Source organism: Homalodisca vitripennis, chromosome 6 (genome assembly GCF_021130785.1).
Source record: "Homalodisca vitripennis isolate AUS2020 chromosome 6, UT_GWSS_2.1, whole genome shotgun sequence".
NCBI classification, from domain to species: Eukaryota; Metazoa; Arthropoda; class Insecta; order Hemiptera; family Cicadellidae; genus Homalodisca; species Homalodisca vitripennis.
Window position 1 is genome coordinate 107,943,321 of NC_060212.1, and position 25,767 is coordinate 107,969,087.

General features: G+C 34.1%; 1 protein-coding gene across 2 annotated transcripts; it reads left to right on the plus strand.

Annotated features, from left to right (window-relative positions):
• The first annotated feature begins 2,411 nt into the window (after positions 1-2,411).
• Positions 2,412-14,627, plus strand: LOC124364704 (uncharacterized protein C18orf19 homolog A). 2 transcript variants are annotated; one of them, XM_046820394.1, is made up of 5 exons: positions 2,413-2,951; positions 9,749-10,007; positions 12,319-12,470; positions 14,120-14,284; positions 14,485-14,627. In XM_046820394.1, the coding sequence occupies exons 1-5, from the start codon at positions 2,789-2,791 to the stop codon at positions 14,490-14,492; spliced, it is 747 nt and encodes a 248-aa protein (XP_046676350.1). In that variant the 5' UTR covers positions 2,413-2,788; the 3' UTR covers positions 14,493-14,627. The 2 variants fall into 2 exon arrangements, with proteins under 2 accessions (XP_046676349.1, XP_046676350.1); XM_046820393.1 differs by lacking the exon at positions 14,485-14,627 and having other exon boundaries at positions 2,412-2,951; positions 14,120-14,428.
• The last annotated feature ends 11,140 nt before the right edge of the window (positions 14,628-25,767 follow it).

A 25,767-nucleotide genomic window follows, 5' to 3' on the forward strand; every position in this document is an offset into this window, starting at 1 on the left:
GCGGGCACTTGTTTGGTTTAGTTCTCAGGAGTGACTTTAATCACGAGAACGCCCGTCCAACGGCAGCATTTAATTTAGACGATAGGACCTCTGACGGCCGACACCACCTTTTTGACGTTGGCATATTAAAGTTCAGCTTACAGACGCATCTGTGTACAAAGTTTTCATTGCGGACACTTGTTGGGTTTAGTTCTCAGGAGTGACTTTTATACGACAACGTCAGTTTAACGGTGCATTTAATTTAGACGATAGGACCTCTGACGGCCGACACCACCTTGTTGTCGTTGGTATATTAAAAGTTCAGCTTACAGGCATCTGTGGTACAAAGTGTTTCATTGCGGGCACTTGTTTGGTTTAGTCTCAGGATGTGAGTTTTTATACGAGAACGCTCCGTCCAAAGGTGCAATTTAATTTACACGATTAAGACCTCTGACGGCCGACACCACCTTTTTGTCGTTGGTATATTAAAGTTCAGCATTACAGAGCATCATGTGTACAAAAGTTTTCATTGCGGGCACTTGTTTGGTTTAGTTCAAGAGTGACTTTTATACGAGAACGCCCGCTCCAACGGTGCATTTAATTTAGACGAGTAGGACCTCTGACGGCCGACACCACCTTTTTGACGTTGGCATAAATAAAGTTCAGCTTACAGAGCAATCTGTGTACAAAGTTTCATTGCGGACATTGTTTGGGTTTAGTTAAGGAGTGACTTTTATACGAGAACGGTCCGTTTAACGGTGCATTTAATTTTAGGGACGATAGGACACCTCTGACGGCCGACACCACAATTTCTGACATTGGTATATTAAAGTTCAGCCTTATCACAGCTTACAGAGCATCTGTGTACAAAGTTTCATTGCGGGGCACTTGTTTGGTTTTGTCTCAGGAGTGACTTTTATACGAGAACGCCCGTCCAACGGTGCATTTAATTTAGGACGATAGGACCTCTGACGGCCGGACACCACCTTTTTGACGTTGTTGGTATATTAAAGTTCAGCTTACAGAGCACCTGTGTACAAATTTTCATTGCGGGCACTTGTTTGGTTTAGTCTCAAGGAGTGACTTTTCATACGAGAACGCCCGTCCAAACGGTGCATTTAATTTAGACGATAGGACCTCTGACGGCCGACACACAATTTTGACATTGGTATATTAGCGTTCAGCTTACACAGCTTACTAGAGCATCTGTGTACAAAGTTTCATTAGTGGGGCACTTGTTTGGTTTAGTCTCAGGAGTGACTTTTATACGAGAACGCCCGTCCAACGGGTGCATTTAATTTACACGATAAGACCTCTGACGGCCGACACCACATTTTTGTCGTTGGTATATTAAAGTTCAGCTTACAGAGCATCTGTGTACAAAGTATTCATTGCGGGCACTTGTTTGGTTTAGTCTCAGGGAGTGAGTGACTTTTATACGAGAAACGCCCGTTCTCCAACGGTGCATTTAATTTACACGATAAGACCTCTGACGGCCGACACCACCTTTTTTGTCGTTGGTATATTAAAGTTCAGCTTACAGAGCAATCTGTGTACAAAGTTTCATTGCGGGCACTTGTTTGGTTTAGTCTCAAGAGTGACTTTTATACGAGAACGCCCCCGTCCAACGGTGCATTTAATTTAGGAGACGGATAGGGACCTCTGACGGCCGACACCACCTTTTTGACGTTCGTTGGCATATTAAAGTTCAGTTACAGAGCATCTGTGTACAAAGTTTCATTGCGGGCACTTGTTTGGGTTTAGTCTCATGAGTGACTTTTATACGAGTAACGGTTCCGTTTAACGGGTGCATTTTCATTTAGACGATATAGGACCTCTGGACGGCCGACACCACAATTTTGACATTAGTATATTAAAGTTCAGCTTACAGAGCACCTGTGTACAAAATTTTCATTGCGGGCACTTGTTTGGTTAAGTCTCAGGAGTGACTTTTATACGTGAACGCCCGTCCACACGGTGCATTTAATTTAGGCGATAGGACCTCTGACGGCCGACACCACCTTTTTGGACGTATTTTTTATATTAAAGTTCAGGTTTATTGAGCACCTGTGTTCAAAAGTTTAATTGCGAGCACTTGTTTGGTTTTAGTCTCTGGAGTGGTTTTTTTTGTAGAGATGCCCTTTTAAGGATACAGTTTTACAGTTTAGTTATTATATTTGGGTTTTTATTTATTCTAAATTTAACGGGAATTCTTTGTGGTAAATAATTAAGTACGAAAAACTGTGCAGATTTTGTGAGAGATCGTTTTTTAATAATTAGTTTTATACTATTATTTCAGATTTTGAATGTTTGTTAGGGCCTTCAGATTGTTGACTGCAACATTGTTGCACGGAATAACAGACGGACCGATAAAGTGACGCTAACTTCACGGTGGTAACAAATAAATGTTTTTTTAGTCTTTGGTACAAAACTAAAACTAACCTATAATTGGTGTTCTCAAGTTTCATTCAGACCAGAGCTTAAAACTTTCTTCCCGAAGTAAAATTATACAAACCAGTGCTCCTGGTTTTGATAAGAAGCCGGTGGTTAGTTATAAATTCGCTTGATCTATGTAAGCAGGCACTCTAATTAGTTAAAACCTTTTAAGCTGAAATATCGCGTTGAATGAGCTGATTTTTTATTATCGGCTCAAAAATGCAATATATCTGCGGCCCTGTCATAAAAGTAAATTAGCATAGCTTAGTAGTTCATTATTTTGGTTATATAGCCTAGTAGTGAAATTGAAAATCTTTCATTATTCACAAGTTAATACCCTTACCAAACAAACTAAAACACTGCTTCTAACAAGATGACGAAATTTGTTTTGAAATGTTGGAAGACTAATACTTATGAATTATTTTCTTTGAACTTTAAAAAATGTGGAAATTTTGGTCACATTTCAAGAACTGTATCTTCTTCATATATCAGTAAGCCAAAGCTCCAGTGGGACCAACTTGCACCAACAACGAAATGTGAGTAGAATTATAATCACAATGCTGTAAAATGTTCTGTAGGGTTCTTAATGCTAATCATTTTCAGTGTTGTTGATATGCAAATGTAAGGTATCTTCCATACTGTTGCAGTCCAACCACACAATAATTATATTCTGTAAAATATTAGATGTCCCTAAACCGAAAAAATACAATACTGAAATTTTCTTATCTAAACAAGTAAAACACACAATATATCAATAGGTTATCAATATACATTGAGATTAGTTAAATAAAAATAATCCTTATCCCTGGGAGTTTAATTTTTTGGAATCTTAAGTAATGCAATTTTAGGCCTAATCCTACCATTATAATATAGAAATGGTACAAGGTATCCTCTAATAGTATTGTTTTCTAGCATGGAAAAAGTTATTGTTTTTGGAACAAGAATGTCACCCTTACCACGGTCGGATCACATATGGGTCTAATCACTAATGTTTGATTATTCTAGATCAATGGACTATTTGGGATATTAACTAGATATAAAATGGTATTAATTTAGGTGCGAAGTGTGGTTTCAGAATGCCTAAAATCTTGTGGAAATAAAAGAAGGGAAGAGTACGATAAGTGGATCTGGTTTTTATATCGCTTATTACAATCATCAGTACTTTATATATTATAGAATAACAAAACTATCAATTGATTTCATTGTATCTAAAATACTAAATTAAAATCTCATGTTTCAAATTAATAGAAAGAGTTTAAACAACTATGTAATGTCATAATAATAAAGGAACCATAACCATTAATCAAGTGATAAAATTAAGATAGGCCTATTTGACAGGAAAAATATCATTTAAATAATAAAGAAAATGTTGCAACAAAATATTTAAACCGAGAAAGACACAGTAAATCATCTTAAATAATCTTATTTTGTTTAATTTTCTAAAGTTAACTATTTTTGTATTGAATAGAAGTTACTTATAGAGCAAATTGTGATTAGAATATGAGGTACTTTGGGATTATACCGACCACACCAGTATGAAGAACACAAAAATATAAATTTATAGAAACAAACATGATAGAACGAAAAAACAACTCTATAATTACAAAATTACAAACTTACAAGCATTTCCAGGTATTGTTGTCGCTGTTATCTTATCTTTCTCGAGAATCCCGATTACGCCAGGCCGCGCGGCATCACATGATTTGCACGGTACATAATTGCCTTTCCATTACAATTCAATTTATATCTGATCAGCCTCTCTAGAATTTGATATTTTACTGATAGGTACTATCTCGAGGGATGTTTTTCTTTCGTTGACATCAGCGCGGGCTTCGGCAGCACCTTCGGTGATGGCCGGAGGCACTCGCATTTTGGGTGGCGGAATGTGATCAAGAATAAAAACAAGTTTTTTCAATAAAGAGTTTAGTTTTAGTTTGGTAATGTTTGTTTTTGTTGAATTTTTGTGTTTGGAGAAATGTAGAGGTAAAACACGGAAGTAGGCCTACAACAAAGCGACGCGACTCTGCAATCACGTTATCTACTATATCGCTCGACTTTGACCTCAGTCTGAGGATGGGGAGGGGTTTGCGATAAGACAATTCCTGTTTTATATTGACGAAATATTGTTTTACGCTAATCTAGTAATCAGTAGAAGCAAAATGTCAAATAACGATTCATGTCTGGGTGTGGTCGGTATAATCCCAAAGTACCGAATATGATAATGTATATACAGTTGGTACATATGACTTATTTATTGCTCTAATTAAGGTAAATCTTAAGATCAGCGACTACCGCTCCGATCACCATAATTTTTTGCATACTAACACAGGTTAACGTAATTTCATCGAAAAAAATAGTCCCGATTATCGCCGTAGCTGTTTACTCCCCCCCCCAAAAAAAATTTGAAAGAATTAAAATTTTTAAAAAACCTGACTGACAGTGCATTTATTCGTTTTTTTGGTGTTATTAGTTCGTAGGGCAGTAGTCCAGGTGCTACTTCTAGTATAAACTCGTCTTATCTTATCAGTGATAAACGTGCGCCGCTTATCTTTTGCCTGTAATGAAACCTGCGTTAGTTCTGTCTGAGTTTTGTGTGTGTAAGCAGTCATGGCGTGATCTGGGCTTGGACTTTGCAAGCTCGAGATAATTTTTTTTCTAAAAGAGCAAGCAGGGCAAAGCGCTGCGCAGCGGGCAAGCATCGCGTGATCTGAGTTTTGAATAGGCAAGCTAGGGTCTTTTTAGGGTAATTCTAAGCAATATATGGGTCAACCTCGATTTTTCTCATATTACAATATAATGTTCCAATAGTCAATTAGAAAAGGAAATGACTAGAATTTCTTGCCGGAAAGCAGTTATAGGGAGCAGGCAACCGCCAGACGGTCATATATTGCTTAGAGTTACCTATTAGTGATCAGGGGAACTGACGTGATCTGGGCTTCAAATTTGGAACTACTCGAGTTAATTTTTTTTTTTCTAAAAGAGCAAGCAGCGCGAAGCGCTGCGCAGCGGGCAGGCATCGTGCGTGATCCTTTTTTTTATTAAAAATTTCTGATAAATTGTTATTACATATTACAATATAATGTAGGTAATGTATGTAAAACAATTTTAAACACATAATTACATGCTGGAAAGCAAAGTAAACCAATATAATCCGCCCAATACAAAATCTCCGTAAAAATCTGGTAAAGGAATCTGTGTCATTCCTTTGGCCTGAATCAATTCAGTATATACGAAGATCACGCACGATGCTTGCCCGCTGCGCAGCGCTTCGCGCTGCTTGCTCTTTTAGAAAAAAAAATTAACTCGAGTAGTTCCAAATTTGAAGCCCAGATCACGTCAGTGCCCCTGATCACTAATAGGTAATTCTCGCGGTTGCCTGCTCCCTATAACTGCTTTCCAGCAAGAAATTCTAGTCATTTCCTTTTCTAATTGACTATTGGAACATTATATTGTAATATGAGTTGCCTGCTCCCTATAACTGCTTTCGGGCAAGAAATTCTAGTCATTTCCTTTTCTAATTGACTATTGGAACATTATATTGTAATATGAGAAAAATCGAGGTTGACCCATATATTGCTTAGAATTACCCTTTTTAGCGTGATGACAAGAACCATCGCACGCCCATGTCAATAACTTCACTAATTATTCCTTGTCCATGTGGGTTTGTTTGTTTACGTCTGGCGGTCAATCGAAGCCGTCCTATAGGTCATGTGATTCGCCCGGCCAATCAGAAACTTTCCTGTTTGTCACGTGACTACTGTCAACTCATCAAAACGACCATGGTCGGCCATTGTTTTTAGTTTCATAGTCAAAAATCTTGTTATTTATGTGTTTTGTATTGCCAACATTGTACTGCCGAAAAACTGGTTTTTTATGTGTTAGCGATAATCAGGACTATTTTTTTCGGTGAAATTACGTTTACCTGTGTTAGTATGCAAAAAATTACGGCGATTGGAGCGGTGGTCGCTGATCTTAAGATTTACCCTAATTAATTACTACTGATTGATTATGTTGATGTGTAACTTATAATAATTAAATATTGTTTGATAATTTGGATATACAGAACCGGGTCCCCTTATCGTACTCCACCCTAAAAGTATATAAACTTAAATGTCTACTAATACAGGAAAGTGTTAAAAATGGTTGTAGATCGTTGTAGCTAACGTGGGTGAAGTAAATATTATCAAACAGTATTCCTATTAGTTTTTTAATGCATTAGTTACTACGTATGCATTAGCACACCGGCTATCTGTAAAAATAATAAGAAATTATTAGCTACAGTATAATAAGGGGCCACTAACACAATCGGATGATGATTATCGAATGATATGGAATCATCTATATTCATGACCATCCAAAGGATTGAAAGCAAAATGTCAGATAATGTAATAGATATTTCAAAGAACAGTATGGTTTGGCCAGTCTTCAATCTTAGAATTTAATGTATAGATACTAATAAAATTACAAATTAAAATATAATAGGCCTATATAATAAATATAATTACAACAAAACAATAACATTTACTTAACTTCGTAAATAACGAATCACATAATCTTTACATAGGGTAGGAATAAAAATAAACACAGTACATTAGTAAGTAAATGATATGTAATAAAACGTGTAGCATTATGAAAAAGTGCTTAGAGAGTTTGTGAATCTTGAGATTAACGTTGCATCTGAACCTGATATTTTCCAATATCTCGACTTTCACCTTCACCAACATGCTGTGTTGAAGACCTGGTATTTCTGCCTTGCAAAACCTCACTTTGAGTATTACAGTGGTGGTATAATCCGCTCATATACAGTACTTAAAAGACAATATAAAGAAGTTTATATTAGGTTTATATACAAGATACTTGGAGGTTTCATAAATCATCTTTGTCAGCTTCTGAACTTGCCTACACTGAAATCCAGGTACTTTAGTCAAGATATGATGTTTCTGTATAAACTTCATTATTGACATCCCGGAACTACTCCAGAAAGGAAATCAATCTAAAGCTGCCATCTGAGACAAGATCCTCGAGGCTCTTTTTTCAACACCATTATTGTCCACCTTGTACACTGTAATCAGTACAATCATTCACCTATGTTATCAAGGAAACACCCTCCCTAATAGTATTGACCTGGTAACTTTTTAACTTAGAAAAGGTTTAAGTGGTTACATAAAAATTTTCTGTGCAACTGTCTCCTTTTGCAAATCTGCGCTTCAGAGCCTTAACCCATAGTTTTGCACATGTTTACATATAGATTATGTTGTGCATTTTTTATAGTTTAGTTTTGTCTTAGAGCTATACCATTAGTTATGTATCTGTAAAAAACCTACAGTCTCTTTGCAATGTTTTGCAGTTCTCTCGTTGTAATTGTTACTGTTTTTATAATGTTTTGTTTTCATTTCTAGCTAAAATATTAAAATTTCTCATAAATATTAATTGCTTACACAAATAATAATGTTTACAATTATTTTTATCCAATAGGCTAATGCTTGAAAGCGTTTTAATTTCTGCATTGAATTGATATAGTTCAATGGAGTGTGAAAAATCATACAACAACTGACATTTTATATTGATTTAACATAGTACTTACACGAATTAATTTCTCACTGAATGTACAACTTGAGTCTTGGCCTAATGCTGCTCATTGAGCTTTCAGTAGCCGAGGTGTTAAAGGCTAAAATATTAGAGGCTATTTACAAGATATACACCCTATAATACTTTGAACCTGATTAGGCAAATACTGGTAACAAAACATTTGTATGATAAAATGTACTAAAATTATTTTATGTTTTTTTTTGAAGAATCATAAAAGGAATTGAGAGGAGGGTTGAGGGTTTCTAAAATCTTCTCTTTAAATTTGCTTAATTTTGATATCATATTTTAATTGAACACTTCCAGAATGTAGTTTAAAAATAAAATAAATTTCTCTGTCCAGGCTTCTTTTAATAAGGGTTATAGAGTTGATAAGAAAAACTGCAAAAAAACTATAACAAGAAAAGAGTAATGTGTACAATAAATAAATTTATTTCTTATGCAAATTTATGCATATAAGTGTCTTGAGCCTATTTACATCCTCCAAAACATTCTTACTTCCTAGAGTAAAAGTTTCTACTTTGTAAAAGTAATATCATTTTTTAGACTATTGAAGAAAAATTGGTTACTTAGGTATAATCTGGAGGCCATTATTTTTTGAGCAGTTTTTCTTACCGAGGACAAAATAAAAACAACATTATTAGAAAGAACAGATTTTTTTTGACTTACTGTTAAAATTATATGTCATTATAACGATTGGTTCTTGTTTTCTGCCTCCCAAAAGGAAGGGATGTCAGCGAGAAGTAGGCCACTCTGTTCCTATCTACTTCTTGTTATTATGCGATATAAATAGGTTTAAATTAGGTTATCATAAATATATTACGAGTAGTACAAAAATGAAAGATAACCTTTACAAGTGCTCACATGATCTGAGCTTGAATTTTGGTACTATTGTGAGGGATTTTTTCTTTATATGCCAGAAGTGCAGATTAGAACTTTTCCGAACTCAGATTACTTTCCAGATCATCCAACTTTTCAGACGTCAGATCAAGTTGAATTAATATTCAAACAGACTATCTGAGATGTGATCGGAGGTCGGGAAATTACCGATTGGAAATGCCCCTGACCACAAGTGCGGGCTACGGTGGCACTCCACACTTCTAGCAAATAAAGAAAAATATCCCTCACGATAATATCCAAATTCAAGCTCATATATTTTGAGCACTTGCAATTTTGAATTTAACTTTTTATATTTATAATATATAATATATGTACGTATGTATAGCCAAATATCTAGTAGTAGATAGGACCATAGTAGCCTCCTTCTTGCCAACATCGCCTTTTTTGGGTAGGTAGGCAAAAATCAAGAACTGATCATCATAATGACATGTAACTTTCACAGTATATTAAATAAAGTTTGTTCTTTCTAATAATTCAGTTTTTTTATGTCTCTGGTAAGTAAGATCGTTAAAAACATAGTGGCCTCCGGATAATACCAAAAGTACCAAAAATTGTCTACTTTTTGGTATCATTTATTTGTCACAATAGGCTGCTTGTTTCATTGCTTCCTTTTTATTAGGTGTAAGTAATTTCTTAGTTAATCTCGTACTTATTTTACTGTCTTGAAACGAAAGAGAAAGTAGAGGGATCAAGAAACGTTAGAGGAAGTAAAAGATCAAATATTAGAAGCAACAAGTCTTAACACTTACTGAAAATTCAATTGTTATATACAAATGTTTTACTTTGTCTTTGTTTTCTTTGATGTTAATGAAATTAAATTTATTCTTAAAAAATGCATCTTCTTCAGGTTACAGTGTACCGAAAACAAAATTTACTTGTGGCTGTCTAACAAAGAGCCCTTATCTGCAAAATGGTTGGGCTCAGTACACACCAACAGTCTCGGTCAGAAATTTTGGGTCATCTGCAGAAGAAGACAAGCCCAACACAAAACCCTCTCTATATCAGAGATTCAAGGCGATGTACAGAGACTATTGGTACGTGTTGGTGCCAGTTCATCTAGTCACATCCGCTGCTTGGTTTGGCGGTTTCTACTACCTGGCATCTAGGTATCTATATAGTTTCATCTAATTATTTTCATTTCCAATTATAATGACCTATTCAAATAATTTCACAATGTATAATGTAAATGTGGGTTTCAAAATTCAACAGAATACTTTAACAAGTATAACAAGCTTCAAAGTCCATCTAGTTTTGTGAATAGTGCAGTTCAGAGACTGAGTCATATGTACTATCTAATTGTTATTGAGGGAGCAGGAGAGTATTCGTGTCTGCAACGCTGTTCCCCACCATCCACCGACAATCCTCTTGTGGCGCAATCACATACAGTCAGTAAAAAAAGCCAACACTGTTGCTCAATATGCCTACCTGTCCTGTCACCGAGACTCACATACATGTCTTTATCTTTATAAAAATGGTGGCTTGTTAAGTTTTGATAAAAGTTAAATATTCATTGGTTAAAATTTGTATTCAAAAGTTAAGTAAGCACAATATTTATTTGGCACTGACTCTACCACATGCTCTAGCGTGAAGTGGAGAGGGAACAGTTGCTTACTTGCATGCACAAGCCACGGTTTATGCTAGCTGACTCCTTCAGTACTGTGAGAGTTTTATTATTAAGGAACCAACAAGTCCTTCTTAAAATCGTAGTTGTCTGTGTTACAACTTTAGATAGAAAGGTCCTAGAGACTTGAAACTAGATATGTAGGTTGATATAATTAATTTGTACATGATATTTGAAATGAAAATACAGTCATCACATTTTTGTTTATTTAAGTGTACATTAAACTGTACTTTTTATTAGAGAAATTAAATTAATGCTATTCTAAAAATACGTTAACGGAGACCAAGAAGTTAAGTAAAACTTATTAATATGTGAAGGATTTTATTTTACTGTAGAAGGACATTGACTAAAGGTTTTGGCAATAATATCTAACATAGGAAAACCATTTTAGAAATAGTTGTAATTAATTTAATTAGCAATAACCACTCTTGCTCAATATGTAATTGTGTACTAAATCATACATTGACTAATTGTGCACAACTACATTCTATATTATTTGTTTCACATAAACCACTTGGTTTCATGATAGATAATTTAAAAATTGAAACAATTACAAGCTTATTCTTAACTGGAGATTTCAAAAGACACTTATATTACTTTTATCAATAAATAAATGAGTTTCAACACTCTATAATCTCATTAATCTTCATTAGAGGAAGGAAATATTGCCTTTGCCTAATGTAAGGTTAATAAACCAGAGTGTGTGTATAGTTGTTAATATTTTATAATTTAAATTTATAAAAATTATTTTATTTTCATAGATGGTGAAATGATATAGCTATCTTATATACTCTAAGTATTTACATCTAGTAACAACGAAATTTAAGGTGAATTAACCGTTTGACGTGGCATTTATAGCATGCTAGGTAGGATTTGTTAGAACTTTAGGTCAGTAAAGCTTCAACATTGTAGCCAATTTTGGTCAGTTCTTATCTTTTTTATATACAAATAATACTCATAATGAAACTTGCGATAAATCTACTAACAGTACTTGTATTCAGTAATTATTTTTTTATGCTTGAATTTATTTTACAACAAAGAAAAATTGTTGACCCAATAAGTTCTACCAGCTTCTTCTTATTAGAATCAATTGCTTAATTTATGAACAAACACTCCAATAATTAAGAAATTTTATTTTTGTGAGGTCTTTCGTGTTCAATGAACACATCAGACCCACATAACTGAAATAAAAATAATAATTTTTATTTTTATTTCACTAATTAATAGACAATTCACTCAGCTGGAACTTTTGTCAACAAACCAGTAAATGTACTGTGATAAACCGGCTGCAATATTGTTTCAAATAGTTCTAACTATTCCTGAGAGGTAGGAGCACAATGCACAGCCAGTAGAATCCACCGAACTAATCTAGTCAGTGGAATGAGACGTAGTACGCCAGCCGTACAGGCCTGTGATTCGCCCTCTAGTGAACTACTGGAAATTGGGCAGTGCCCGTGTTTCGTCCGGAAAGGGGTAGTAAATATTTTCCACTCGGACTTAGAAATACCTAACAATGAGAACCTAACAAAAATAAATGTGTCTGGTCAAAGTTTTTGAAATGATAAGATATATACTTTATATGGTAAGTTATATTCCATTTTGGTTTTGCCATTCACTTTTGTTTAATAAATTTTGATTAGTCCTGTAATCCAGACAAATAACTACCAAATGTTATCACTGATATAGAAAGGTTCATGTTGTAGAATTGGGTATTTTTTAAGGTTTTAATCTAGTTTAATCATCAGTAACCATTGAAATGTGTCAAGTATGTATAATAAAGCAATTTTTTGTTTCAGTGGATTTGATATTGTGTCGTTACTAGAATATCTACATGTGAGTGAGAAGGTTATAAACCCTCTGAGGAATGGTCATGCGACGACAGGTTATCTTGCTATTTCGTATGCTTTGTATAAAATCGCAACACCAGTTCGCTATACCGTTACACTAGGTGAGATAATTAATAAGGTAACATAGTTGTTGTATACAGTTTAATAACATAATTGGCATAAGTGTTTATTATAGTCAAGGGATGAGAGCCAATCTGCATTATATTGAAGGTAAATTAATAGTAATTAATTCAAAAACTTTACTATAAAAATGAGTATTACTCTATTCTAGTCTAGTTTTGTGTAGTTTGGTATAAGATGGTATGGTATACTATAGAACTTTCCATAATTTTTCACATCATAGATTGAATATTTCACTGAAAACCAGATAGAAATTGATCTTAACATGTACTGAGACAACTAATTGTTTCTTCACTATAAAAAATGTAATTTCTAAATTAGCTGTTAGTGTTCATTGTCAAAATCATGTTATTTTCGTCTGATGCTAGTGTTTCCTTGGTTTACTACTTGTGTAATTGTTATTTATTTTTATTATTTCTTTGCAAACAGGGATTGCTTTGCTTCATTTAAGTGAAACACTTTGTATAAGTGGTTACCAAGGAACAGGATAATTTGAATCAGGACATAATAGGTGCAGTCTTAGATGAGTATTTAGATGATGATGTTGAAGATCATTTTATAAAAACTTAACTGATGTTAATGATATTACTGGCTCTCAGAACGCTAATTAAAAATTACCTGCAATCCAGTAAAACTAACAAAATGGGGTCGTAAAATATTTGTATTAGCAGAATCAAGCACTATGTATGTATTTATAATTGAAGCCTACTGTGGATCAAATTATGTTCCAAAAATGGTAAAATATGTTATTTTAAAATTTGATGTTACAATGTACAGCATTTATATCATAGAAATTCATCTAAATTATTATTGCTGTGGAGTAAAACTTCCCAAAACAACATCTAAGTAACGAACACACTCTTTCTAGTGTGATCTTCTCAAATTATTGTAATTGCAGGTTTTGCTGCTACTGGTGATAATGGTGACCCCATTGCTGCCCTGTCACCATAGAAGAACTTTGCTCATAGAAGGAAAAAAAATAAATAAAAAAGAAATTGATTGGAGGCATATTTTATTGAATATTTTAATTTTTGCATTGAGTTGCTCTGAAATGTAGTATTGCACCTGTGACAGCATCAGATTTCAGACGATCCACTAAGCAGCAGGTGAAATGGAGATGAACACAACATATTGAATCAACCCTTCCCACCAATAACTGTGGTATGTGCAGGGAACTCGGTTGCCCCACCATCCTTTAGGACCATGCTAAAACCTTGTAGGGCACTCAATTGTGCTCCTGGAGAACACCTTTTCATCTAGATTACACTTGATTTTGTATTCTAGGTGTCTATGATGTTAAAAAAATTCAAAGAGTTCACTTTAAGCTTCTTCGCCAACTTCAAAAAAGTCTTTTCAGATGGATGTTGACTCCACATTTCTCAAGTCAAGGCTTTGACAGTGTCAGATTTCAGACGCTGCACTAAGCAGAAGGTGAAATGAAGCTGAACTTAACATTCACATAGAATCAACCCTTCCTATCATATCTGCGCTATGAATAGTTAGTAAATTAGCCCGTGTAATTTTCTAGCAATTATTGCATTAAGGCATCTGACATGATTTTGTTTGAATAATAAATTTTGATTTAGTATATTAATCTCACGATAAAATACACTATTCATTTCATTTACAGGAGGCACAACTGTATCCATCAACTACCTGAAGAAGTGGGGTTATATCAAACCAGTGCCTAGCAAGGAGAGGCTGAAGGAATTGTTCGAAGACCAAAAGGAAATGATCAAGGAGAAAGGACAGACGATGAAAGATAACATGTTGCAAACATTCAAGCCTACTGAAAGTAAGAAGAAGTCTCCATAGCAAATTAGTGTAGTTGTGTCCACCTCCTTGTATATATAGAGCTAAGTTGACTACGAAAAGTGTATTTTTCAGTTATTGTTATACAGAGAATTTTTTATGTATAGTACACAAAGCATGTTACGTATACGTTGGTCGTTTATTTATCCAAACATCATCCTTTTATTGTGTCTTCTGTTACAGATAATTAGCAGGCGATCTACACATTAACCAATTATTCGTAGAGATAGTACGCCAGTACGCCTTCAGTGTTAGCTTCTCTGATTGGCTCGCCACATATACCGTAGATTCTATAATTAATTACACTTCACTTATCTCAAGCATTAGTGTGTTGTGATGATATTTTATGGCCCCTTTTACCCCCAGTGTCATGAACGTCGCTGTAAAATAACTGATTTGGCTTTGATTCAAGTATTATTGTACTAAGTTATTTGAAGTGTTTAGTGTTCTCAAATATACTTTATACTGTACTACTGTATGTTGCAGTTTTGAGTTCTGAAAGTATTCATTTTTCAAACCTATTTTAAACGCTACAAATTTATTCTAAATCGTATCTTTTGACTCAGTTACAATAAATCTGACAATTAGATGATATTAAAAAAAAAAAAAAAAATGTTTAATGTATTTAACAAACACAGTTGATTGATGCATTTACATAATCATATATTTTTTATTCCATATTATTTTCCTCATTTTGGTTTCTGTATGGACGATTATACATAAGACACTTTGCATAAGTTGACTGTTGCCAAGATGTTTATTAGTTGTTTTTGTGCCACCTTGGGATAATTTTCTGGCCTTACTCAGTGTACCATGAAAACCAGAGTGCCTGTCATATTATTTTCATTTTGTTTCTTTCCACTTCAATTTAAGTTTTTAAATTCAATGTACTGATTTATCTAGTTCACTCCTCAAAGAAAAAAAAGTTGTGTAGCTAATGTACAATGTTTTTACAAATTATGAAAAGCATTGTTATATTTATTGCTTGCTGCTATATGATAGAGTTAGGTAATACAACCCATTTTTGGTGAGGATTCTTCTTAAATGATGAATTATGTGAATACCGAATTGTAACAAAAAGGAATATAATTACAAATTGTGTAATGTAAATAATTAGTAAAGAAGCTTCTTGCCTGTAATCAGTGGTGTACATGAACAATAATTTTGAGGGGGTTTGACACACTGGGTGGTAAGGAAATATATAATACCCTAACATAGGGGTTCGGGAATTTTCCCCAGGGAAATTGTTGAGCTTCAAGACCTCTTATATGTGTTCTATCTTAAAACAAACTGCTCGGTGCGATTTTAATGTTTGTCTTTCAAAATTTTGAGGTGCTTGAGCCCCCTGAGCTGGTCCCTTATATTTGCCCATGCCTGCAATCAAGATTTCGCTGCTTCCATAACTGATAACTGCTGGTGTTGCTTCCTCTCATCCCATCAACTTTGATAATGTAATAAATAGTCTATAAGAAGATATGTCATCAAACGCTAAAATCAGTTGCTGCCTGTGAAAAGTTCAGGTTGTGATAAACAAGAGAAACGTTATACTTAGATTCACACATATTCATATACAAGACTGTATAGTCATACATAAGAATGGAAATTAAATTTAAAAACTTGTGTACAACAAAATTGGTAAACACTTATGTTTGAAGTCTAAAGTCAGACCAATCTTGGTAATCCAGTTGCTTTACAAAAAAAGTATTCAAAATGTGCACTAAAAAACAAATTAACTATGAATTTTTAAAGTTTTTATAATATCAACAAAATTTTATTTTATAGATAAAAAGTTAAAAGTCAATGGAACAATTTGCATTCATATTTTTTCTTTGAAGTTCTTTGGAACACGTCTAAAAGTTTACTTGATTATACACTCTAAAATAACAATAGATTAAGACTATGTTCTTCATATTAAGTCAATATGGGTTTACGTTACTGGTCTTCCCCACATTTTTAAGGTAAATAGTAAATACTTATGTCCAGAAACACTTTTCATTTATGTCAAATTAAATGTGTATATAATAATAGTTTTAAAACCTTTCTTAAACCGATAACTTATCCCCCCCTGCACTTTTAAAGAGACACACACAATGCTCCATAGACATGTGACTCCTACTGGTCTACTGATAAAGGATTTAAGTGCAAAAAAATAATGTTAGTTTAAATGGATTTTTATGCAGTTCTAACACTGAAAAGATAATTTTTCGTTAGTTTTCAAATACTGTGCCCTACTGTGTGGCAGCTGGCAGGACTGGTCAAGGTCCTTACACACTGTGCAATAATTGTAGAGATCATTGAACAGATTAAGCCAAATTCCTAAATCTGTTCATCAGTATGTAGGGGTTTGTAAAGGTAGTACATATCGTTTCGACAATGTCAATCTTTCTGTATGCATATTCATCAAATCTATGTTATAATCGTGAGTGTCATTTGTCATTTGTTCATTTATGTTTCATAAATGATACAATTTAATATACTGTACTATGACATACAGTAGCAGTAACAACAAAATTATCTAACCTCAATAGAACCCTATTTTAATTCTAGCAATGTTACTAGTAGAGCCTGACTTTTTGGCTAGATAATCGGTTATGTTTTGAAAGGTTTGTTGTAGTACATTTTATCACTTTATTTTTAGTTTATATATATTTTTGAATTTACCTCCCCATAGTTTACTGCCCTCCCCCACCGAAATCTGCCACCCTGGGCTGTATCCCTTTAGACAATTAGTAAATCCTGCAACCTAGCAAATCACCTAATTGCTACTTGAAATTTGAAATCAAACTGAGCATCACAACAAAACCAGCAGTATTTACACACAGTGGGTGATAGGCATCGTACTCATAGCCCCCAGCTGTTTTTGTTTCAGTAGAAATTATTGTAGTTGTGGATTTGGGCAGTCTCATTTAGCACTAACTTTAATGCTACATTAATTTCTTTAATTAGTTCCATTTATGGAGTTACGCTTACTGTTAACTTATTAAACAAATAGTAAAACTAACATGTGAAGAAAGATAAAGTAAAGGCATGTTTAATGTAACTTTACTCCCTGATAAACTTGACCAGCATGCTCTTTTACGAAATATTGCTTTGAAGCATCGTTCACAAAAATACCTCATATAAAGTCACTGATTTTCTTTTTTAATCGACAAATCTTTATAATTTCTGCTCCTTGTTGCGAACATCTTCACCATGTACTAGTTCTGGATAGAAGATAATAATAATTTATTCCATCAATAATTTACAAACTATGATTCACCATAACTTCTTTGAAATTTACTGATCACTATTACCAGTAGTGTGGCCAATGATATAATTTAATAATAATATTAAGACACTTAATCTAGAGTCCAGCAAATTAAATAATTATATAAAATTGAGCTTCCAATTAATTATGGTGTTTCCAAGATGGCTGGACTGATTTTATAGCCAGATAACAATACAGGCCTCAAGATAAAACGCTACACCACAGGGTACACTTACCACTAAAAGTAACAGGATTTGAGGAAGATGAGTCATGAAAGAAAAAGTAAGTGATTTCAGAAGTGGGCTTCGAAACATTAATTTGACAAGTGGAAAACTTTGATAGAATAGTGTTTAGCTGGTGAAGAGTATATTGAAGGTGGCATGTTAAAGATGTGAAATTAAGAAGTTTATAGCCCAATCTGGTTATTTTTTAATCAGACCTTATAAAAAACCTTATAGGTGATAGCTATAGATTCCTGCTTAATGTTATCTGAATACAATACTGTTATTGATATACTGTTTGAGTTCCAACCAAGGTTTAATGAGCTTGTTATACAATCTCCCACTGTAGTGCTTAAAAAGGGGATTTGTTGAGAAGGTATTTGCCTCTGTCAAAAGATCTTATAGTTCTTACAATCTTATTGTGGTATCAAAGACTTAGTTTTAGTTCTTCATCATCAGACCAACAGCTATCTTAAAGAAGAAACATTACAATATTTGTATTAATAGAGACAACGATAATGTAAAAAATAAAACTATAACACAAACACACATACAAGTACTCATCAATGACACACAGCATGAACATGAACAATGATATTTGTACATAATGGCAACGTTTTTATAAAAGAATGCATCTTAAAAAAGCTTTTAATTCCATAATTTTCTCACAAATATAAAAAAAAGTCCTGAGAGTAAATTATAAGTTTTACATTTGTATCATGTTTAATTTCTATCACGAAGAGTACAAAGAATTGGGTAACTACATTGGAATAAGGTAGTTTGAGTATTAACATTGTATTGGATTAGATTAGATTAGATAAAAAGGGGGTATAAAGGACTGTTAATTCCCAACACACCCCAAAAACAGGGTTCTTCTTCTAACCTGAAGTCTCTCACAATCCAAAATAATGTGTTCAGCAGTCTCCTTCGGCTGTTTACATAGTCTACACTTAGGATCTTCAGTAGCGCCCTAAGGTGTGCAAGTGTCTACTGAATTTCCTGTGTCCAGTAATAACATAAATATTTAAATTGTATATTATAGCTAATAGTGACTGTATACTAGTAGCTAGCTGAGTAGTGTTTACATAAAACTCATTCACAATCAAAGGTCATAGTAGCAGTGTACATTGTGTGCCAATAATAGTCTCTGTGGCACACAAATAGTTAAAGTATTGACGTATACTACTCATATTATAATACAGCAGTCTACCATCTTCATTTTCCACTGATACCTGATACCTGATGTCTTCTTCATTGACCAGCGTTGCTGGATTGAAAGCGTCACAATAAAATAACTAAACTAACTAAATTCTACTATTTACACTATTTACAAATGCAAGTGGCGGCAAGGCTAGGCTATGTTGCTCGCGTTCTCGAAAAAATCTCTGATTGAGTAGAGAGGGTTGGCCAGGGACCACTTCCTAAGCCTGCATTCAAAGTCCCTGCTCTCAAGAGCTTTAAGATGTTGAGGGAGGCAGTTGTACATTCTTACTGCTAATGCGGGGAAACAATCTCTTGTCTTGCCTAGCCTACAGGAGACTGTATTTAGTTGTGAGCTGTTCCTCAGCCTGTAGGCATCCTGAGCTTCACCCCTAGTTCCGAAGGCTGCAAGGTTTTCCTTGACATGTAACAAGCTGGCGACAACATACTGGCTAAAAACCGTTAAGATCTTAAGTCGGTTGAACAAGGGCTTGCAGTGATCTAAGAAGCCTGCAGATGAGGTGATACGCACAGCATGTTTTTGCAGCAATAAAATTTCGGCACATCCAGAAGAATGACCCCAGAGCAGCAGACCGTAGAGAATGTGGCTATGAAACAGCCCATGATATATAGTGACAAGATGTTTTTCCGTCAATAGAGGCTTCAGTCTGCGCAACAAGCAGGTCACTCGAGACAGTTTCTTACTTAGTTCTGCCACATGCCCGTTCCACGTAAGTTTGGAATCAAGAGTAAAGCCCAAAAGTTTAACACTCCCCACTGTATGGTTAGCTAGAGATAAGGTGCATGTTAACTCCTGGAAAGGTGCGTTTTGGAAAGGTTTAGACTGAGTTTGTTGGCTGAAAACCGTTCCTTAGCTCTGTCATAGACTTGGAGCGCTTGAGCTCTCGCATCTTCAGGTGTGGGTCCCGCTTTAAAGAATGTAGAATCATCTGCGAACAGAAGTACATCACCCACCAACTCTAGGTCATTAATTAGTACCAAGAAGAGCAAGGGTCCGAGAACCGAGCCCTGAGGCACACCGTGCATAACAGGCAGCGGTTTGGATGAAGCACCGTTAACAGAAAATATTTGTTCTCTTCCCTCCAGATAAGAATGGAACATTTGAAGAGGCTGCCCTGAAACTCCGTACAACTCAAGTTTTCTTAAGAGTATACTGTGGGAAACACAATCAAAGGCCTTGCTGAGATCTGCAAGAATCAGCGCTGTTGACTGCTTTGCTTCAAAAGATTCCAACACTTCTGCCACAAGTTGACGCATAGCAGTTGTAGTTGAGTGCTGGCCTCTAAAACCATGCTGTGATGCCGAAAAAAGATGGTTCCTATCCAAGTGATCGACTAGTTGCTTCTTCATTACTGTTTCAAAAATTTTGCTGATAATAGGAGTCAATGAAATGGGTCTGTAGCTCTCGATGATCTCAGGATTACCCTTCTTGTAGACCGGTATTGTACGTGAGACTTTAAGTGCCTTAGGGAACACAGCATTCTCCAAGCAGTAATTCAGAACCTTGGCTAAAGGGGCAGCTATGGCATCTGAAACATACTTTAGCACAGGGGTTGACAACCCATAAATATCCTGACTTGATGAATTTTTTAAATGACATTAACCTCTCTACCTCTGCAGGACAGGCCGGATTCCAAGTTGAGAATGGAAACGGCCTAGGCCTATTACTCATGTGGCCAGATGCCAAGGCCAGCGGATCCACTGGATGTTATAGTCAATGTTTTTGTATTTGGAAAGAATACATTTTAACCTGCGTAAAAGTTTAGCTCTATAAAACTGTTTGATGTTTATTTAAAATTGAATACCGATTGACATAAAGAATTAAACAAATAAGCTCCTCACATGTCTATATTTTTATAAATATCCCCAATGTGTCAAGTTTATGTAATTGTGTACATAAATCTTTTTTGCTTTACAAGAAGATTCAGATTTGTTTTGGTGATTCAGGTACCTCACCTTACTTTCAAAGTCAGAGAAATTCAAGTTTCATGACAAAGCATTGAATTAAAATTAGCATGAACAGACAATTGCAAAGGATATAATTTTGATAAATTATACATTTAAATTAATTTCTCAAAACTATTTGTAAACCTTACACTCTACTTTATTTGTTTTCTGAATTTGTTATCAGATATTTATTATTTCCAATAACAAACCAATACATTGCTGATTTAAGCAATGACCACATATACTTCAAAGTGAATAATTACGCAGAAAGTAACAAAGGGTGAAGTATTTTGATTGATTTCAAATTCACGATTTTTAATCTCGTCTATCTTAATTAAAATCTTTCTGTGGATACGAGAATTAAAACTAATCTGCAAAGCTTATAGAGTTTTAACACTATTATAATCACTATTATATTCAAATGTATTATGTCAAATGTAATTTAACAGATCTTTACTAACATTTGAAGTAACATGTCCAGAGCAACAGTGAAATACGTTTAAATCTTCAGTAAGGATGCTCTGAAGACACCCTTGTGGAGTTCCAGATTTATAAACAATGACAGTATCATCATTCATTATTATTCAAGTATCCATAATTCATAATAACACAAATTGTTATTCGACTGTCTTTACACAGTTTTCCGAACATAATCAACACTAGAAGCATTGGAAATTCATGAATATGTAGGGACATGCACTCAAAAGTTAATCTCTGATGCTTGTGCAACCTTCATGAAAATGGTTATACCACTTGTACACTGCTGTTTTACATACACTAGATAATGTTTTCAAAATCTTGAGTGTCTCAGGTAGTAGTTTATCAAACAAAACTCTTCATCCAGTGCTGGCATGACATTCTAAAGACAATATTTAAAATCCAACAAATAAAGACATTCTTTCTAGGAAAAGCTTGCAGCTAAAGATTTGTGGAAATGAAACTCAAATACTTAACTCAAATAGTTTTATTTTAATTTAAGTACATTAACACATTATTACTAAAATTAAAAGTTGTATTTTTTAAATAAAGACTAAATTTTTAACATTATTATCATTACAAAATAAGAACTTAATTTTAGTTAAATCAATAAACAAGCAAAATAAAGTAGGGATTTTCAAATGAAAATTTATTTCATATCTAAATAGTTTATATAAATATTCCAATCAATATGTAACAATACATAGTAGGCAATTTGCCATTTAAAATTAACTAGCAATTCTCCAACTAAACATAAACATTCTTAATACATTTCAAACATAAATAATAACACAGCATTTTGTAAATATTCATTTTGTCTTTCATTGAATTTCTTAATATTTCAACCATAAGAGTTGTTATATTGTTTGCGTCAACCAGTAAAGATTATATTTACCTTTACTATGTGACTCATTCTTAGGTGCTGATAAATTCTCAGATCTGTTTTATCACACTTAGATAACAGTTTGAAGTGATTAAAATCCATTTGGAAAATCATCTCTGTGAATAATTGTGGTGCTTTCATCATGATTGTATTATGTAAGAAAACACCAGATTTGACTCAGATGTTATTTTAGTCTAATATTTACAATTAAATAATTTATATAATAAATTGGTAATAATTAAAAGTAAAGATGACGCATTTACTTAAAAAATGAGAGATTTGCTGTTATTTCATTAAAAGTCTGTCTAGTAAATTTATGAACTAATCCAATATGGCGTCTGCCATGACATGTTATCTGTATAGGCGAGAGAAGTGGCGTAGTTATATAGAGAGTTAAGAAATAGTTCAAAAATTTAGTTGTGTTTTTTGACAGTGTGAACCGGCAGACATTGATTAGGTGAGATTAAGGTGGTGCAATCAATTTTGGGTTTAGAAAATATTTTTTTATTTTAAAATTCATAGCCTTTTTGATGACTTCTCGGAATACAGAAAAGTGAAAAAATTCTATTACCACATGTGAAATTAAAGGCATTTAAAGTATACTCGTATCATTTTGCCAATTTTGTAATCAGGCCCAAATAAAAACTTATAAAGAAAAAATGTGAAGTTACTACATTATGTACAAGGATTATAACTTCAGAAAGTGACATGTTTTTGTTTTATAAAAGATTAATTTTATCAAGAAAAAATATATTAAAAAAACATGTCATTTTCCAAAATTATATTTCATTAAAAAAATATAATTTCCTCAAATCAGTCAGTTTACCCAATAGAAAACATATCACTCTTTAAAGCTTTTTGTAATCATGTACAAATTTTAAATTTTTATCTTATGTAGACCTGCTTACAAAATTACCTAAATTTGCTGATCCTAATGCTTCTATTTTCACGTGGAGTGATCATAAAAACATTTTCTATATTATAGGAAGTTATATTAAAAAGCTATAAATTTAACATAAAAAAATACTTTCTAAACCCAAGATAAGTTGCAGAACTTAATTTCACCTAACATCTAAGTCTTCCAGTTCACACTGTAAAAACACTTAATTAACTTTTTGAAACATTTCTTAACTCCATATAAAGCTTCACCCCTTCACTTGCCTATACAGATGACAGCTTGTCATTGGCAGTTTGGGTTAACATCTGTTGACTCAAGATGACTCTCCACAGTGAGGCCGAAATATTTCAAGAAGTTAATTGTGTAAGCACAGTTTCGACATGGTGTAAACCAGAACACTTGGATGTCAGTTTAGACACTGGCTGCATAAGTTTAAGAGCTAATATTAATTTCACCTTTTGGCTTACATGTAATCAAACAAGCAATGGCACATCAACATTCATTGTCAGAAGTTAAGATAAATTTTGTTACATCTAAAAATCAATTTTAATGAAGTAACTCACAGTAATTATACTTCATGTCTTTAGAAAACATTTTAAGAAACTAATGCCTGCCTGAGTAAGGCCTCACTATAATACAGGCTGGAATGCTGTCCTACCCCCTCCCCCCTCAACCACCAGCAGTCGTTAAGTCACACTATCCATCTGGCCAGACTATAACAGCTGATTGAGTGTACAAATCATCTGTTATTGGTTGTCTGCTACAAACTCTTTTGTTGTATAAAGGTTTACAAAATATGTATGTCACCTTAAAATCAAATGTTAAGAGAAAATAATGTATTTAAATCAACAAACTACTCTTCAAAAGGCAAAATGTTCTCTAGCAATTATAGCATTTAACTTTCTCCATCTGTGAAAGAAAAATATATTAACAATTGAGGCAGAGTGTACGCGTATTCAAATTGAGTGAAGCGTAGCAGTCGGTTAGTCTTGTGACGTCACATCAGGACTCTGGTCTGTATTATACTCTGGCCTTGGCTGAGCCCTAATATCTCCAAGAACTGACACTTGATTTATTGCTTAGTAGTTGTATAAATTAAAAAATCAACTATAAAGAAATATCACAACTCATTATTCATTGTTTTTGGTAATTCTGAGAAATGTAGGTGGATCGTTGGCTCTCAAACTAAATGTGAGCTAATGTGATGCATGTTGTGAATCCCACCCCTCTTAGATTAGTTTACATGTTGTTACACAATCTGTGTATGAAATATTAGAAGCAACTTGTATTCTTTTTGTCTACAGATAAACCCACGATTATTCTATGGCCTTTGAGGATTTTTTAATGTTTTATACATTTTTATGCTGACAGCAAGTTACTGTGCATTCAGTTTAAGAGATTTAAGACTTAATACAATCATTTTGAAGAAGACAAGACAAATAATTAGAGTGTACCAGTTATTCTATATTATAAGGGTATCCCAGATCTTGCTAGTTCTTTATTCGTTATTGCAGGACTATTATAGTAGGAGACACATCATTGCATGCCTGGCCATATGGGCAGTTACTGCACCCCACTTTCCCTATCACCTGGCGGTAGTGCCACATATCTGATTCTCAGCATGAGGCGACGTGATGACATCTCGTTTCATTCTGGTTTTATCCGTTTTGTTCTTTGGTGTTCAATTACTCTGCATGTTTTGATATTATTTGATTATTTTTTACTCACATCCTGTGTCATTGTTTAAACACGTGTTTATTTAAATTGTGAAATTAAAGGATTCAGGAAGATAGATGAGCAGTAAAGATTCTTCGATTGACTGTTGAATTAAATCGATTATCTCATCACTAGTTCCGTTACAGCTGGCATCACTACGCCATAACCCAGGGTTACATTGGTATATCTTGTACTATAGTAAACCGTTCACATACTGAATCCACCTGCCACCCAGAACTTCAAGTTACTATTGGGATTCAGAGTGCTGTAGTACAGGTAAGTAATGTTTTCATACTCTGGCAATGGGTATATGAGTACATGAACCTTCTTGTGCTAAACGGAAAATAGTACACAGGGAAAAAATAATGGGAAATAGTTTGTTGTACTGCACTTCTTGTCTGGCAGGGAGTGGATTGACAACAGGGTGTGGATTGTAGAGGGCAGTGTGTCCTATAATGGTCCAGATCCCACTCTTGTTATGTAACAATGTTTTAAAAAATAGCAAACATAATCTTGGTGTCTTCATTATGTTCAATGTTGTTGCCAATATTATGAATGTCGTCCCCAGGAGGGTTCACTTCTGGTTGTATTATACCTACCAATAGAACCTGTACTGGATACAGCAAAAACCAATGTGTCACTTAAATCTGGGCAACACAATGGATATCCAGGAGCGGAACTTCACTAACGACAGATTTCAAGATATTGGGGTAAAAAGGACTGGTTGATAGTTATAGTTTACTGGAGGAAGTCTTTTAAAGTGAGCAGATCTCTTAATGTTAAAGGCTAAACATGATGGAGTATGTTTTTCCGATTGATTTGACTGAATGAGGCCTGGAACAAAGCCAGCCTACGC